General features: G+C 53.2%; 1 protein-coding gene across 1 annotated transcript in view; it reads right to left on the reverse strand.

Annotated features, from left to right (window-relative positions):
• PRKCA (protein kinase C alpha) overlaps positions 1-18,655 on the reverse strand; it is a 370,742-nt gene that overhangs the window by 29,169 nt on the left and 322,918 nt on the right. Inside the window, exons 9-13 of the mRNA XM_068529666.1 lie at positions 17,642-17,779; positions 16,689-16,862; positions 14,607-14,698; positions 12,690-12,752; positions 11,673-11,811 (exon numbers count right to left, since the gene is read on the reverse strand). Coding sequence (XP_068385767.1) covers positions 11,673-11,811; positions 12,690-12,752; positions 14,607-14,698; positions 16,689-16,862; positions 17,642-17,779 — 606 coding nt within the window. The remainder of the gene's footprint in view (positions 1-11,672; positions 11,812-12,689; positions 12,753-14,606; positions 14,699-16,688; positions 16,863-17,641; positions 17,780-18,655) is intronic.

Raw genomic sequence — 18,655 nt, forward strand, 5'->3', positions numbered from 1 at the left:
TTTATTCTGACCAGAGCAGCAAAACTTCCGGTTTCTCTTCTCTGTGGTATTAACACACCCTCCCCTGCCCCTTCCTTCACTGCCACTGTTTGGGCTAATCGTGCGTTTCTTGGGGCCAGGCACCCTGCGAGGCACAGGGATTACGACACGAAAATGGATAAATACACTAAAACGTGATACCTTACACGTCGAGGATCTCAGTACATCACATGAGAAACACCTGCAATATTTGGAAGCTCTGGACAAAATGCATAATGTAAGTATAAAGGAATTCTGGCACAAGATGAGAATGGAAAGTTTGGAGTCTGCACTACGTATTTCCCATTTAGATGAACACGGTGGCCAGGACTGGGGCGAACAGAAAACGACGTCTCTAAAGGCAACACAAGTGCTTTAAGGTCCAGTTACAGTAACCACCCCTCTGCCTCCCTGATACCCGAGGACCTGAAGGGGATCACGTGGCACAAAGAGGGTTTGCAACGACCGACCCTGGCTTTAAATAGCAATTAACACAGAAGAGGAAAAGGAAGGAAGCAAGGAAGGAAAAAGAGAGCGAGGGAGGAGGGGATGGCAAAAGCAGAGCTTTCAAAGCCTGGTGATTACAGGCCCCGTTCCCGGTTCTATCCTGGACCTTTGTTTGGAAGGGAAAGGCCACCCAGGCTGCATTTCTTCTTCTTCTTTTTTTGTATTCATAAACTGCTTTAAAGAGAAGTTTTAGGTTCAGAGCAAAATTGAGTGGAATCTGCGGAGTTCCCATATACCCCGCCCCCCGCCAAGTTCAACACACTGAGGCAGTATCTTAGTTACAATCGCTGGACCTGCATGGATACATCGTTATCACGCAAAGCCCAGGGTTTACATCAGGGTTCACTCCTGGTGCTGTACAGTCTATGGGTTTTTGAAAATGTATCATGACATGTACCCACCACTGTACTGTTATTGTACATAATAGTTCCACTGCCCTCAAAACGCTCTGCGCTCTGCCTACATGGCCCTCCCCCAGCCCCGGCAATTACCAATCTGTCTTATTGTCTTCCTAGTTTTGCCTCTTCCAGAATGTCAACAGTCGGGCTCTTACAGTGTGCAGTGTTTTCAGACTGGCTTCTTTCACTTAGTCATGCACACCGAGGTTTCCTCCATGGCTTGAGAGCTCATTTCTTTCTAGTGTTGAATAATATTCCATTGTCTAGACGTATCGCAGTTTATTTGTTCACTCACCTACTGAAGGGCATCTTGGTGGCTTCCAAGATTTGGCAATTATGACTAAAGCTGCTATAACACTTGTGCAGGTTTCTGTGTGGACATAAGTTTTCAATTCATTTGGGTAAATACTCAGGAGCATGACTGTTGGATCATTTGGTAAAGACCATGTTTAGCTTCGTGAGACATTGTCGAACTGTCTGCCACGGTAGCTGTGCTAATAATTCTGAAAGAGCCACGAGTAAAATTCGGAATCGCCTGCCAGACTTCTGACCAGGCAGAAAGATGCCCCCGCACCTGGTGTCTGTCTGACTCTGGGATGTGTGCTAGCAAGTGTCTGTGGTCCTCAGATGAGGCAACAACATGGAGTTACACAGGGAGAAAGCATTCCCATTTCAAGGCTTTGTGCAAAGCTCTCATCTCTTACTTGGGCTGATCTCCCTCTAGCTCCTCGGTACCATCTGCTTGTCAAGGAATAAGTCAGGAAGGTGACCATGAAACGACCAGGGCTGGGAGAACACCATCCCAGTTGACCTGGGTCACCCAACCTCTTCAGCCCAAGGCCGAACTAACTTCCATAATTTCTTGTTACATCAAAAAAAAACCCCCAAAAAACAAAAAAACTAAACACCTCTTTGGATTCTCTTCTGCCAACCTGATATTTTCAAGAACCTCCTTAATAGCGAGGTACACTAAGTATATGATACCCACAGTTAACAGGGGCCAAGTTTTAACCTCACCTAAGCCACACTGCACTGGGCACGGTGCCTGTCTCCCACGGGGGTGGCAGTGATACTGCGGGGGGGGGCAGAGCCAGGACTTGACCCTGTCACGGTGCCCACTCTATGTGAGCAGGACGGGAGTGGGGTGAGGACATCTGAGGAACTGCCCCGACCCCTGGGACCTTTACCCGCCCCTCCTTCCTGTTCTGCTTGGTGAGAGATGATGGTACTGATTGTGAGTAGGTAAAACGCATCCTGGTTTACAGCGTCATTTACCTGTGGCCGAGACCCAGATTCCGTACGGGCCTGGGGCGCTGGGGCCACAGGGACAGAGGCCACAGACCATCCGCCTAAATACACGCGCTACAAACTGAGCTCGCAGTATTAACTAGCTGTTCTCTCCTACTACCTTGCACGCGGACCCCCCTAGCGCTCTGCTCGGGCTGCTGTGACAGCTCGGCTTCAACAACAGACGCCTACTTCTCACGGTTCTGGAGAGTCGAGGTGCACAGCCAAGGTGCCGGCGGGGCTGCTTTCCCGCGAGGACAGCGGCTGCCTCGCTGAGCTCTCGCCATTCTGTCCTCTGTGAGCTGCCCTCCTGGAGTCTCTCACGAAAACCTCAGTGCTCTCCGAGGGGGCCCCACCCTAATGGCCTCATCTGGCTGTGATCACCTCCTGGAAAGCCCTGCCCCTGTAGACAGTCACACTGGCGTCATCTTCAACACACCAAATTCGGGGGAACATGATTCCACCTGTAATTCTTCCCAGCAACCGGAAGGCCAGGTTCGACTGGAGGATTCAGGGGCCCCTGAGACGGCCCCCCCGGACGCGGAGGCGTGGCCCGCTTGACTGCTCTTGCCGCCCCCCTCCACCGCGGCCACGACGAGCGTCCCGCACGTCCCAGCTCTGTCCCAGCTCTGTCCCACCTGCCCGTCGGACGCAGGCGTGTCTGCGCCAGCAGGGCGGCACCCCGCGGGCCGATGGCTGCGGGGAGAGGCTGCGCAGGCCCTGGGAGGGACTTCTCAGACCCCAGGTGGGCACGCCCCTTTGACCCTACAGACCCCAAGCCCGTGAGGAGGGCTCAGGCTGGGGAGGCCCGACGAGAGCCCTGTAACGTTGGGGGCACAAACTTCAGCCTGCAGCCCAAATCCAGTCCGACCCTGCCGGGTACAGCCTGGGAGCTAAGCATGGTTTTAAGTTTCCTGAATGCGAAACAAAACATGTGACAAAGACTATCAGTCTTTGGAGCCTTTAGGCAGGAACAGCTGCTCAAACTGGAGAAATCTAAAATTTAGATGAAGGCAAAGGCTGAAACACTCACTCTCTAGCCCTCAGCAGAAAAAGCTTGCTGATCCCGGCTCTGTAACCCAGGGCAGGGGCCCCTCTTGCCTGGGTCCTAGGCGCTTTTGAGACCTGCCCCTGCAGGGTGCTGTGCTGAGGATTCTCCGCTGGCCACACAGAGCTCAAAGCCAGCTGTGCAGGGGACTGTCCCCGAAGACGGCCACAGTGCCCCCCGCCCCCATCCTGTATGGCCCCTGCAGCGTGACAGCGCCACGCCTCCCACCAGGATTTAGTACTTACATCACCTCCCCTAGACGCCGGGCTGGCTGTGGACTTGCTCCGACCTGGAGAAGGTGGTGGGAATGACACAGTAATCACGTTCTAGGTGAAGCTTAAGGGGCCTCCACTTTTTGGGGGGCCTCAGTGTTGTACCCTCTTGGGAGTCACCGTGGCGAGATGCTCTGGATAAACTACTGCGTGAGGAGAAATCTCATGGAGGACAGAACACGGAGAGGAGGACCCGTGGGTCTTGGCCAAGAGCCAGAAGCCCGGGGCCCCCGTGGACCACCCTCCAGGGCCCAGCAGGGCCACGGAGGCCGGCACATGCTGGGCAGAATCCCAGCGATAACGTGGCTGTGGTTTTAAGCCGTTAAGTCTCGGGTGGCTACACAGCACCAGCAAGTTGAAACAACTGTCACATAATAGACGCGAATGTATGCAGCCCTTCCCTGGAGGCAGGCCAGGCTTCTTACGGGCAAGACTTCATCCTCAAAGTCGTATCCCCATTTCACAGACGTCACCCCAAGTTCTTAAAAGAGCAGAACTATAGCCAGAGCTGATTACACAACGATAAAGAAAAAGTCACCTGAAATCAAACAGGAAGTCTTTCCTTCTCAGAAACGTCACGTCTGCGTGGGGCTAAGGTAGAGTCGAGCTGAATTAATCCGGAATCGAATGCGCCACCATGAGCCTCTAGTCTCTCCTCGAGCGGTTCTCAAGCTCGGCCACTGTGGCCCTGGTCACTGGTCTAGGCTGCGGTGGCAGGCGGGGGCGAGCGGGGCCAGATTCACTGCTCCGCGCCCCCTTTGGAGCCCCCTTATCTCAGCCTCCTCTGCTGAGCAGGGAGCTCTTCAAGACTGTTCACTGTGAGTCTGAACAAAATAACCACTCGTGCAGTGAAGCAACGAACTGGGAGTCAGGAACACATTTTGTGCCTGTAAGTCCTTCATCGGCTGGAATAAAAAGATTTTCCAGAATTTCAGTCTGGTGGGTCTTCACAGATGCGTATGGAAGGGGACACTGAGGCATGAGGGCCACAGGCCTGCACTTTGGGGCAGGCAGCCCAGGGTCCCGGCCTTTCCACCTGCTGTCTATGAGCCCTGCACACGGCTCCTCTCCTCCCCACGACTCCTCTTCCTTGCCTGGAGAACAGGGACAACGCCACTCACCCAAGGACTGCTGTTAGAATGAAACGAGGTAACGGAGGCAAGTGCGTGGTCCACACCGGCAATGACAGCAGGTTGGTCATCTCCGTCCGGACACCCACCCCCTCCTCCCCACGGCAAGGTGAAAAGGAATTCAGTGATCTCTCACCCATTTTTACAAGATTTAAACAAATCCCCAACTGAAAGGCCAACTCATGCAGCCATGGAATTCCTGGAGTAAAGACTTATCAGGGCGTCACTGGTGCTTGGAGAACAAAGACGGGGACCTGGAAGGAGGGAGGCTCACTTGCACCCCTGGAGGGAGGTGGTCAGTCCCCGGGTAGCCCTCCTCCCCGGACCACAGCTGCTGCAGGGAGAAGCGTATCAGCCCCGGGTTCAGAGCCCAGGCCTGCCCTGCATCTGGGGCACGGGAAAAATGAACGAAATCTCTGCCCCTTGGGTTCATCATCTGGAAAACAGGGCCAATAACACCGACTTTGCAGACCCGACTGAAGGATTAAACAGACTCACGTCGATGAGATGCCCTTCCCTGGGTCTCACACGCAGCGGGCATCCATCAAGGGGCAGCTAAGTCACCAGGAGCTGGTCATCTGTGGAGGGAGGACTAGGAGGGGGAGGGGAGGAACAGACTGGGGTTGTCTCATGGACCACAATATCCCAGAAGGGGTCAAATGCTCCAGAGAACAGGCTGAACTCATTAAAGTCTGATGCCACGAAAATCATGAGACAGATAAAGAGCCGCAGGAAGACAATCAAATATATGAGATAATAAAACCAACATCATTCCTCGAAAAGATCTGAGAAGAGTTATATAATTTAAGGAAGAACTCCCCCCCAAAATGCCTGGCCTGGGCTCTTTAAACGTTTCTTGGGGGGAAAGCGGCTGCTTCATCTTCTCTGTGACGCTGGAGTCACTGGACCGTGACCCGACGCAGAGGGAAGTTGGCCTCTGATAGAAAGCAAGCGTCTTCTGGTTTATCGTTCTCTTTCTTTAATCAAGGGCTTTCTCCGCGGCTGCCCGCCTGGGTTGGGTTGGGGTCAGCGGCTCAGAGGCGCTGATCTCAGAGCCGCCGCTGCTGCACTCACTGGCTTCTTTCCATCTCGTTTCCCCATTTCTTCCCAGCTTGGCAGGGGCTAATTTACTGCCTGGCTGCCCGGCTGTGTGCACCAAATGAGGTCTTTTCTCATTTGACTTTTAGATCCTCTTTTATTCTCTGCCCCTCTCTACAGCCCTTTCCCCAGAGGCCAGGAGACGCTCCGGGGAGGTCGGTATTCTGGCCCCTCGGGTCCTGAGCTGACTTCCCTCCACCTTGGACCCTTGGGGATCCCCGGCAGTGGGTGAGGGGGGGCGCGGGGCCACACCCCTGCCCCCGCACGCTCTGTCACCTGCCATCAGCCTTGGGTTCCAGCCCCGGAGCTCCCGACCCCTCAGTGCCAGAGCCTCGGCCCTGTGCCCCGGCCCATCTGCCCCTCCACGGCCACGGCCAGACACACAGCTCGCTACGCCTGCCCCTCACCCCCCCACGCATCCCACATCCTTCCTGCCCCCGGGGTAGCGGCCCACCCGTGAACAAAAGCCAAGGGTCCTGCTGCCTGGAACTCAGTGGGAGACAAAGAAGTAAACACGTGAGCATGCGACGTGGTCTATCTGAGGGTGACGTGCACCGCGGAAGGGGACCAGGGACGCGGCTGGAGGTTTGCCCCCTGAACCAGGGTGGCCGGGAAAGGTGACCTCCCGGAGGTGACATTTGCGCTAAGGCTTCAAGGAGGAGAAGGAGGGAGCAGGCTGATCCCCGGGAAAGGAGGGTCCAGGTAGAAGGAAGGAGAGAAGAACTAGGCATATTTTACATAAAAATGCAGACTTCTGGCTGTCGTCACGGGCAATCCCGTGCCGGCCTTCTCGCAGGGCTGAAAGGAGAGGCCGGGACCCCCGGGACGGGTCTCCAGCTCTCCGAACGCATCCAGTCCAACACGGACGGAAGTGTGCGCGTCTGCCTGCGGGCAGCTGGTGGCGAGGGGACCCGCAGGCTTCTCCCCCTGGGGTTGTCCCGAGCTGGAGGGCTGTCTGTCGTCACCCGGGGACACGGTCTCGCTCATATCTCCAAGCTCCCCTGGGCTGCAGTGACCCGCTCCTAACTGCTTCCAGCCCCTGACCCTCCTGGCAGGGGGCGCTTGGTGGACCCTCGGTGAGCACCTGAGGGGGAGGGGCTTAGAGCTGCTGGCTCACCCCGGCTTCTGAGAGGTTTAGGGGGAGGGTGCTGGCTCACCCCGGCTTCTGAGAGGTCTGCCCAGGATGGGCAGCTGGACCACAATCCTGACTCGCTGCCCCAGAGACGGAAAGGTCTGGTCACGACTCAGACCCCTCGGACGTTAAAGAAGAAGTGGTCTATAACACGTCAGTGCTCGTTTCTCTCTGCTCTTTCACTCGGGGAGTCTTCTCATCTCCCTGGAGGTGCTGTGATATGTGCACAGGATACACGGGCTTTGGGGTCGGAATGCCTCGGCTGCAAATCCCACCTTTGCCTCCTACCAAGTGGCGCAGCCTCTGCTCGTGTATCAGGCGTGACCAAGCGGAAGCTGCGTTCCGAGGGCTCGGTCTGGAACAGGCACTGCCCACACTGTGGGTGACGCCCTCTGTGTGTGGGCTACACACCCCGGCACGACCAGGCCGAGAGCGAGGGTTCCACGTGGTGCACTTTCCAAGAGCTTCGCCCCTACCGCTGCCTCGCTCTCCCAGGAAAGGGCGGGCGATACTAGTGTCCAGGCTGCCGCTCGGCTGCGGCAGAACCTGCCTTGTGACTGCATCTCGCTCGCCCGGAACAGCTGACTTTCAGATGGGGGATGAAACCCAGGTGAAGCCTCAAGGACTCTCTCGCTGGCCTCGAAGGATCCTTTCTATGTCAAAGCGAAAGTCCCCCTCACGTCAGCTTCAGGGATTAGTTCCTGATCGGTGCCCCTTTCCCAGCGTCCATCTCGGAGCCAAACTTGCGTGTTAGTGACATTTTCTGCCTTTGCTCATCTTTACCGGTTAAGGAGATGCTACAGTATCAATCCATTTCAAGGCTTTTAACGAACAGCCATAAATATTCAAGCCTCCGCTTTGCCTATTTAGGAAAATGCCACCTAAGATAATTATTTTGCCTTTGCCTGACAGAAAGATTTACACAGAGGACAGGATTATTTTCACCTCTGAGCAAATTCAGAAACTTGGAACCTAGATGGTCTTTTCTCTACCCTGCAATGATTCCTTGGGTGAAATATGCCAAATTCCTGGACCCTTATGAAGAAAATGCTAGCAAAAGGCGAAACAACCAAAAGTTACTCCTGATGGAGCTCCCAAAGGAGCGCAGATTATTGTTCATTGAAAGTCAACCGGCATCTAGGTATAGATTTTGGTTCCTGTTTGCGTCACCTCCTCTAGACGGGAAGCACTTCCAGGGCAAGGCCCCGTGTGCTCTCTTTCTGTGTCCCCACGATGCCACGCTTGGTACAAAAAGCATGCAGGATGCTCTCTGGACACACAAACTGCCCCGGGTTTGAGTGGCTCAGAGTGGTAGGCAGTGCGAAGGTCTGCAGGCAGCCTGAGCCTGGGGAGGCAGCTGGATTCCAGCATTTTTAGCAAACGTGGCCCCAGGCTGTTACTGACTGCCTCGGACACTCATCTGAAAGACAGGCCTGCTGGCCTGTTCCTCTACAGGGTTTGTGATGAGAAGAAAGTACAGAAGGTGCCCAGCACACAGTGGACACTCAATAAATGGCAGGTGCGCCTTGACTGCTTGCACAGCGGGTGTAAGGAGAGGAATGAAGGCTAAAGGACCTGAGGGTATCCAGAGCCAGAACATGGGATCCAGTGTGTATTAAGAGGCTCAAAGCTGGTTTTCCATAAAGCCCTCTTTGACAGCCTGTTCCCAGCACCCTTCTCTCTGATGGTGTTCCCAGCATCCCTCTCCCTGACGGATGCTCCCAGCATCCCTCTCCCTGACGGGTGCTCCCAGCATCCCTCTCCCTGACGGGTGCTCCCAGCATCCCTCTCCCTGACGGGTGCTCCCAGCATCCCTCTCCCTGACGGGTGCTCCCAGCATCCCTCTCCCTGACGGGTGCTCCCAGCATCCCTCTCCCTGACGGATGCTCCCAGCATCCCTCTCCCTGACGGGTGCTCCCAGCATCCCTCTCCCTGACGGGTGCTCCCAGCATCCCTCTCCCTGACGGGTGCTCCCAGCATCCCTCTCCCTGACGGGTGCTCCCAGCATCCCTCTCCCTGACGGGTGTTCCCAGCATCCCTCTCCCTGACGGGTGTTCCCAGCATCCCTCTCCCTGACGGGTGTTCCCAGCATCCCTCTCCCTGACGGATGTTCCCAGCATCCCTCTCTCTGACGGGTGTTCCCAGCACCCTTCTCTCTGACGGGTGTTCCCAGCATCCCTCTCCCTGACGGGTGTTCCCAGCATCCCTCTCCCTGACGGATGTTCCCAGCATCCCTCTCTCTGATGGATGTTCCCAGCATCCCTCTCTCTGATACCACGTCCTCAGGTTCTTAGCATGACATGGCCAGCCCCATACAGGTGCGATCTCCTAAATGGCAAACAACTTCTCAGTTCAAAGGGTCTTTTCCAGGCCAACCTAGTTTCTGTTGGCCCAAAAAAGTGACCAGGGAGACAGCAATGGCCAGGGTCTTCTAGGACAGGCTTCTGGAAGACTGCAAGAGGCTCAGAATCCAATGTGGCAAGTGAGTCAAGTGAACGAAGGACCAACTTGCCTTGCGACCGACAAGGCATCTCCCCTTGAGATGGGGAGATGACCCTGGATTATCTGTGTGAGCCCCATGTAATCCCAAAGGTCCTTAGGAGAGGGAGAGAGATTACAAGATGCTACGCTTCCGGCACAGAAGATGGAGGAAGGCCCACGAGCCGAGGGCTGCAGACAAGCCCCAGAGGCTGGACAAGGCACAGATTCCCCCCAGAGCTGCTGGAGGGTGTGCAGCCCCGCCGGCAGCCTGGCGCTAGCCCAGTGAGACTGCTCTGGGCTTCTGACCTCCAGAACCGTAAGATAATAAATTTGCACTGTTTTAATCCACTAAGCTGGCGGTTGTTATAGCAGCCATACGAAATTAGCACCGTGAGGAACCTTGAAGAAAAAGGCAACAAACTTCAATTATTTGGACAATTTCATCTATGTGGAACGCTGTCACCCCTGGTGATGTCAGACGGCTGAGGTGTCACTGAACACAGGAAGCTATCTGTCTGATCAGCAGGGACCTGGTCTTGATGAAGTTCAAAGCCACCTTTACCCCTCAGACTGCTGCCATTCCCTGTCACCAAGCTCTGACAGCAACTGGTGGGTGTCACACAGAGTGGGCACAGCTAATAATCACAGCCTGCTTAATAAATGTCAGCCAGTAGAAGGCTTCAGAATAAATACTGCAGCAGGAGGTTGTAATTTTTTCTGTACCGTCTCTCTATCCTTCACGTTTGAAAAATATTTAAGCTCATTATATGCATGGAGATACTAAGGTGTGAGTTTGCAGGGAAAGAGGTTATGTAGGTTATGTATCAAGAGAACATCCCATCTTTGCCCACGTAATTCAGAGTTTAAGTTTCTAAGTCAATGTTCTAAGCCTATGTTCCTACACTGTCTAGGAATATAACAAGCAAAAAAAGCCTTAACAAAGGGATAAAGATTAGCTTCCCTTTTGGAATAACGGGTGTAACGAGGGTTGCCAGGTGCAAACACTGTACTAGCACCTTAGTCCTCAGAGCAACCCTACAGGGCGGACAGTATTATCCCTGACTTGCCACTGTAGAAACGAAACGAAGGCTCAGAGAGTTTGAGAAACTTGCCTGAGTTCCCACAGCCTGTAAATAATAAAGTCAGGAGTGCAGCTCACACTGGTCGGATTTCCAATCGCGTGTCTTTTTGACTATTGCTACTGCCTCGGAGATAAATGCATGAGGCGCTATGCTGAATAAATACCACAAAGCCACCGACGGTTAACACGAGAGCTCTACAAAGAGCTGAAGGTTGGCCTAACGTGGAATCCATCACCCCCTCCCTGCTGGAGCTCAGTGGGGAAGGGACGGTGCCGTCCACAGGGTGGGGCGTGGACAGAAAGGTGGCTACACAGTGACCCAGGGTTCTAACCCACCCCATCACGGGCATGTAGGAAGCTTCGTAAAATAGGAAGAAAGCTGCTCAATATGTGTTACGACAAAGACCATGCAGCATGGCCACTGCTGTCAACACACAGATCTTGGAGCCACTTTGCTTAGAACCACATGGGTATGCTCTTCCCGTGATCCACTGCAGCGTGCCGCTGAGAGCACGAATCACTGATTTTCTGACACAGGAACCAAACTTATGGTCACCAAAGGGGAAGGGGGGGATAAATTAGGAGATTGGGATTAACGTATACACACTACGGTATATAAAAGAGATAAACAACAAGGACCTACTGTATAGCACAGGGAACTATATTCAATATCTTGTAATAACACATAATGGAAAGGAAATCTGAGAACGAATCTGAATATATATATATATATATCGATATATACGCATTTATATAACTGAATCACTTTGTTGTACACCTGAAACTAACGCATTATAAATAAACTACACTTCAATAAAAAAATAAACCAACCATAACAAAACAAAAAATAAATCACTGATTTTGCTAAAGAGGCATCATCGGAACCACCTTTGACCCAGTGTTTCCATGCAGAGCCCTCTCACAAGCAAGATCCTCCCTTCTTTGCCCCACAGTGTTTCTTAAGCTGGTTTGCTGGTGAGCATGTAAGAAATACGTTTTACCATGCACGCATCTCACACGGACGTGTAACAAAAACAAAACTTCCGTGAACCAAGGCGTATCCTTCCTCTGTGCGGGGAGCTCTCGTGGTTTCTTCTTCTGTATTATTTATTCCCCACACATCGACTCGGTGACTCAGGGATGGCTCTACATCCCACGAGGGGGCTGTGTCTGTAGCTGGAAAGCCCTGGTCTAAAAAACCAGGCCAATCGGGGTCCTACCTCCGGGGCGATGTAATCCGGGGTCCCGCAGAAGGTCCTGGTCGTGACCCCGTCCATCATGTGCTCCTTACACATCCCGAAGTCCGCAATCTTGATATGTCCTTCCGAATCCAGCATGACGTTATCTAACTTCAGGTCTCTGCAAAGAAGTAATGTCACGTGCTTTGCTCTGCTGCTCGTGAGACAGAAGCGCCCGCGAGTGGCTGCGTCCCAAGGGCACATTAACTACAGTCGCGGGAGTGCTGGGACCGGGAATTATGACTTATTTATTTTTCCATCTCTAGAGCCCAGTGTAGTGCCTAGCATGCAGCAGGTACTTAAGAAATGCAGACTGAACAAATGACTAAATGACTGAGCTAGCGATTCCGGACCTTGGCTGTGCAGGTGAATCACCAGAGATCCCAAATAAGCAGCTCTGAGGACACCCCAGTCACCGGTTTATTAGTGTCCCACCCGGAGGGATCAGACACACAGCCAGGTGTGCAAATCACGGGCTCAGAACCACCTCGCTGGGTCACCCGCGTCCCTTCCATTCTGCCCCGTGCCGTATGGTCTTCTAATTACTCTCTACTTAATACTGGAGAACATTCTCCCTTCATTGTAACCAACAGCGGGAGGAACCGAATTCAACATTTGTCCCCTTCCCCTCCCAGCTCCCCGTGTTCCTCTGCTGAGCATGGCTAACAGACATGCAGCTTTCACTGGCCCCTCACCTCTGTGCCAAGTCAAAGGCAGAGGAAGGAGCTGGCAGGGAAAAGAAAAGCATGTTTTCTTGCGGAAGCAGAAATGAGATAAACGATCTTCTGAGGTCCAGAAACCAGAAGGTGGTTTGGATTTGCCCGGAGGCTGCGGAAAGAATGGTGGTCCCCGCAGGTCTCCGTGACCCAGGGCATGGTGGTGGTGGTGGGGGGGGTCCGCTCCATGTTCTAAGTCCCCATCACAGAACTCACACCCACAGAGCCCAGAGGTCCAGCAAAGCCTCCACAGTGCCGCGGCCAGCAGGGCTTCGATACACACCTATAAATGATCCCTCTTTTATGAAGAAAGAACAACCCGATGGAAATCTCTGCTGCATAGAACCTGCAAAAGAAAAAATCTGTCAGGTGTCTGGCTTGCTTTCTTTGGCCTCCTGGATACTTTTTACCCTCAAGACCGGGCATCGAAATGGCAAAAGAATGGAAGACCCTGGACCAGCAGAGATCAGCACTGCCCTACATGTGTTGTCAACCCTCTGCACCTGCTGCACCCTTTTATTTTTTCATTTTTACAACATTCTTACAATTTTTAAAAATTATTTATTTATTTATCGGCTGCAAGGCACGTGGGATCTTAGTTCCCCGACCAGGGATCGAACCTGTGCCCCCTTCGTTGGAAGTGCAGAGTCTTAACCACTGGACCGCCAGGGAAGCCCGCTGATGCACCCTTTTAAATAATTCATAATAAAAAGCAGTTACTGCCTTCGCTTCAAAATTGTTCATGGGTCAATATCTGAAACTCCGAATAAGTGCTGCAGGAGGTTTTAAAATCTGCACAGCGTTTAGGAGTTCTTGACGTCTAAGAAGACACAAGATGCTGCCTGTGTAAACATCATACCCGGGAGGCTTCAAATAAGCACACGTGTTTACATGAGCAGAGAAACAACACCAAACTCTCAACAGGGGGGCACCTCTGAGGGCTGGCAGGAGAGGGAGGGGGCGGAGGAAGGAGAAGAGACGGGGTCACAGGCGACTTTCATACGATTCTTTCATGCTTTTCTATATTTTTAAAGTGAAAAACTTTCCAGCAACACAAATACAAGGGAATGGTACTAAACGGGACGGCCTGTTAGCTCATGATGGAAGGCGGCTCTTCTGCTCTTTGCTCTGTACAGCTCTGTGTTGTCAGGCTTCCTTCTGTAACCTGTGCATTTTAATGCTTTGTAACTAACAACACGAGAGACAGGGCCACCCGCCCCTCCGGTTTTGAGCGTTCACCCAAGAATGCCCTGTTCTGTCTCCAGTGAGTCTTCCCCAGACCGGCTCACCCCACACGGGCCGGAAGTGCTCCAGGTTTATCTTTCAGACTGAACATCAGCCGGAACCCGATTAACGTCTGCCCACTCGATTCATCAGGGCACCTGCACACTGGGCATCCTCACTCCGGGGACAAAAGAGATGTGTGTTTAGTTTTGCTTCTGTGAGTTTCCCGTGACTTCCTGGCCCCTGGAAAATGGGGTGATTCTTCAGGTCTCAAAGCCTCGCCTCTAGATGGATGATTCTCTGTCTTTCCCTGGAGCACACCTCTCTCTCCGGGGCTGCCAATTCCTGCATCCCACCGAGACCTTCTATGTGATCCCCTGCAACCTCCTCCTCCTGGATGGCTGCCCCTCCCCAGTCTACAAAGGGGCATCACCTGGGGAGGCTTCTCTCTCCTCACCCCCAGGCACCCAGTTCTGGTTTTCTTCCTCCAGAAAGTCTCTCCACACACTGGCTAGTCTTAGGCTCCAGCCTCTGTCCTCCACACAGACTGTCACCTGCCCCGCCTCCGCCGGCCGTCCTTCCATCTCCTCTTGGCCAGGGCCCCGTGGAAACGTCACCTGATGCTGTCAAGCCCCCCCGAGGCCCCTTCCAGGCTCTCTTGTTCCCCAGCCAGGCCCTCTGCTCGGCCCATCACCCAGAGCCCCTGGATTTGTTCAATTAATGAGTGAATGGCTCAATCGACAAGGGTGGAACGGGGCGACAGGGCATCTATACACCTGCATCTCCAACTTGCCAGAAGTAGAAGAAACTGCTCTGGGGGAGACGTTCAGGTGGACCCTGTCAACCAACCTGCCCCTGGGAAGGTAGCAGTGCTTCAACCCAAACCGGGCAGAGCCCCGCTTCCAGATCCCCCAGCAGAGGTTCCCGGGTGGGAGGGCTGCGCGGTCTACGTTTGGGGACTTTACAAACTACTCACACTGCTTGCGGCTCCTTAAATTTTCCCACTTGCTGGATGTGGTACATGAGGTCCCCGCCATTGACGTATTCCATGACGAAGTACAGCCGATCCTGAGGACCAAGGTTGACAGGTGAGCAGGTTGACAGCAGCAGGGTGGCGGCCTCCACTCTCCCAACTGTGTTCTGCTGTCTCACTAGTAAAATGTGGGCCGCACTGGCGGGTTTGCCCAGTAAAGCCGGTCATGGTTTTCTCCCCCAAATAAAGAATAAGTAATAAGCCCTATTGCGTGAGGGCCTGGGGACGTATAGAGTCACGACGTAACCCTGAAACGACGGGTTATGTCAACCTGTCTGCTCCCTGGCTACGTGCTGTCACTCCCGATCATAGGCATGGCCTCAAACCTTCTTCCCTCTTCTCCTACACACAGAATACGCTTCTAAGTTAGGGACGGCTTGAAGAATTCATATGGGCCAATTATTTCATTTTAACCCGTGTTCTGGTTTGCGATGTCTAGGAGGCATGCCACAGTAATGTACAGTAATGTGTGTACCCAGATGCTCCGGAGAGCAAACCTCATGGGTGAGGCTGGGCTTGTAAATTACAGATGCCCAATGATGTTTACTGTGAGGGATGGGACTGTACGTGGAGAGCTTAATCCAATGTTCTCTTTATGCCCAAATGGTGTTTTTGATTTTCTCTGTCACTGACATGCTCAGTGTTGGCCCCATGAAGCGCATACATCATAGAACTAAGTAAATCTGCATATTCATGAGGACAATACGCTGGGATAGATGGGGAGACTGAGCGGGTGTAAGAGGAAGTAACAGCACAGCACAAGGTCAAAGCTGACCTCTGCTCTCTTCCAGAAAACACCACCATTTCACAGAGGTTATTACACATTAAAGTAACGCACAGGGAGAAAGAAAAATGATGGAGCTGCTGCTGACAGCCAGGGAAACGGCTCCGGGAGCTTCAATCTCTCGCTTTCCTGTTACAAACTTTAATTTCAATTTTATTTCTCTGCTTTGTAGCTTTCCAGAGCTTAAATCAGTGTAACCAGGGTTACGGGATCTGGGCTGGGTTTCTTTCTCCTCTTTGCATATTGCTAACTTCCCGCCGTGGCGCTACCTAGGAGCTGCTGCTGGGAGCAGGGGGCCGGCCGGCTGCCGGCAGTAGGCTGACCCGCGGTGGCTGGGGCCCGACCCTGCAGCCCCACTGTCCGCCCAAGGCTCCAGGGTGCTGCTCTGCTAGTAGCCACGACGGCTACTGAGCACTGAGCCACGTCTGCAGGAGGACAGCCGCGGAGGTGTGCAGGGCCCATCTTTGGGATGGCCTCACTGTGGTGCCATCTACATGTTTGTATTTCTTGTAGGTTACTCACAAGCACCACGCCAGGGCCCCATAATCGGCTGACTAGCGCTTTGGAAATTATTTTGTCCTCTCTTTAGTTAACCTATATGGCAGGGCTCAGCAAATGTTTTCTGTAAAGGGCCAGACAGTGAATATTTTAGGCTCTGTGTGTGTCTTGTAACTACTCAGCTCTGCCTTTGTAGCATGAAAGCGGTAGACGCTGGGTAAGTGAAGGGACAGGGCTGTGTCCCAAGAAGACTATTTATGGACCTTGAAATCAGAATTGCATCTAATGTTCGCACGTTACAAAACAGTACTTTGTTTAAACCTTTCTCAGAGCTCACAGGCCGTACAAAGCAGGCCAGGCTGCCACCCACTGCCGTGCGCGTTCAAGAACACACTCTGTCACGACAGTGGGTCTCCTGATGCTCTGACAGCTGGACTGGGGGTCTTAACAAGCCAGGACTGTGAGTTACTGTTTTGTGTCTCCAAGTCTCAACATATTGCCTGGTGTGTGTTAAGGAAACCTTTGCTCTAGGCATTCACGGAACTAAATGGAATTAACGCTAAGTCTCTAAGTAGGGCACATCACACGGGGGGGTGCCTCGAATCTACCAGTGGTACCCAGGCCGCTCGGCAGAGGAGGGTAGGGGGCTGAGAGGTCCCCACGTTTTGTCTCTTCCCAGGCGGAAGGCTGGCTCGGACTCCGAGGACCCCGTGTGGTTGGGGGCAGCCCGCGAGGGTCCGTACCACCGTCTGGAAGCAGGAGTGCAGCTGCGTCAGGAACGGGGGCTTGTCCATCAGGGCCAGCACCCGCTTCTCCACCATGGTGCACTCCACGTCGTCATCCTGGATCACCACGTCCTTCTTCAGGATCTTGATGGCGTACAGCTCCTCGGTCCCCTTCCTGTCTGCAAGCATCACCTGCGGGAAGACCGAGGGCGACCTCAACGCTCCAGGCCCACGGCCGGCACGGGGGCGGGGAGCCGGGTCGGGCGGCCGTTCAGGCCGTTCGTGCCCATTCGTCAATATTAATAAAGCTCCACCTCCTGTGCCGGGTTTGAAATACTGCGCATCGCCGCACATGGAATTCCTCAGGCTGCCCAGTTTCTAAGCTGCCAGGGTTTACGCTCCGTGTGGCCTGCTGCCACACGAGGGCGCCACTGCAGCCGCCGAAAGGGCTACTCAGCATTCTCTGCAGGAGTCTCGCATCAGGCACGTATTACAGAGGCATCCTCCGAGCAGAAACGTGACTGACCTTCGTACACTTCTCACAAGTCAGGAGCCCAGTCCAGAACAAAGGGGGCAGGATCAAACTCAGTTCCTGGATCTATCATGAGATGTGGGGCCAGAGAAGCAAACGTAGGCACACAGGCCGACCACTGAAGAAACCCAGTTCAGCATCTGTTAATGATCACGTTTGCTTACTGTAAGTCAACATTTAATTTTTAGTTGTGAAAACTACTCAGCCAACATTCTGGAGCACCCACTCCGTCACGCACCCAGAAACGGAGACACACAGGGAGGCTTGTGTGGCTTTTTGGATACAGTTGTTTTTAAAGAAATGGAAGTGGGAAACCACTGAGAAACGTGTGCAGAGCACAGGGAATCTAAAGGGCTGCTCTGGAATCCTCGGGGAGAACAGGACTGACCCCAACGTTCTCTGCCAAAGCCCGGCCCCGTAGTGGATCCGGTTCTCTTACCTTCCCGAAGCTGCCCTTGCCCAGCACCATGAGGAAGTTGAAGTCGGTGAGTTTCACTCTGTCGAGGTTGTTGGAAGGCTGTCTCCTGTCCTCAGAAGGACTAATGACTTTGTTGCCAGCAGGGCCGAGCTTGGCTTTCTAAACAACAAGCACACACGTGAAAACCGTCAGTCGTTCTCCCAGGGAAAAAAGTGATAGAAAACTCTTGTGACTGAGCTGGATACTGTGTGGGAGATGGGATGGGGTAAGAAAAGGAACCAGGGTGATGAAACACGTCTTCCTACCTCTGTGGCTATACTCCCCCTAAGGGCAACATTTTCAAAGGAGCAAAGAGTTGCCCATACTCTTTATGTCTTTAAAAAAAAAAAAAATTAATTAATTAATTAATTAATTTTGGGGGCAGTGTTGGGTCCTTGTTGCTGCACGCAGGCTTTCTCTAGCTGCGGTGAGCGGGGGCTACTTTTCTTTGCGGTGCGCAGGCTTCTCATTGCAGTGGCTTCTCTTGTTGCAGAGCACAGGCTCTAGGTGCGCGGGCTTCAGTAGTTGTGGCTCGTGGGCTCAGCAGTTGTGGCTCGTGGGCTCTAGAGCACAGGCTCAGTAGTTGTCTTGCACAGGCTTAGTTGCTCCGCAGCATGTGGGATCTTCCCAGTCCAGGGCTCGAACCCATGTCCCCTGCACTGGTAGGCAGATTCTTAAACCACTGCGCCACCAGGGAAGCCCGACTTTATGTCTTTAACCGAGAATCAAGTCACAGGACTCTGGCAAGGGAGGGTTAATTCTCATCCAGGGATGGAAAGGTTAACTTCTTGGGGAAAACGGGGCTTTGTGACAGTTAATGTAATAAAAGAAATAAACTGTGTACTGATGCTTTCCTTATTGGCGGATTTTCCAACTTAAGATTAATCTGCAGAAACCCATGCAAAAAGGGAGAGTGTGTCCCCTGGAGAAAAACCGCTTAAACGGCAGGCTGTGGGCATGATTTATTGCTACTTTAAAAGGCACAGTAAGAAGAAC

This window comes from Eschrichtius robustus, chromosome 20 (assembly GCF_028021215.1).
Source record: "Eschrichtius robustus isolate mEscRob2 chromosome 20, mEscRob2.pri, whole genome shotgun sequence".
In the NCBI taxonomy this organism is placed as follows: domain Eukaryota; kingdom Metazoa; phylum Chordata; class Mammalia; order Artiodactyla; family Eschrichtiidae; genus Eschrichtius; species Eschrichtius robustus.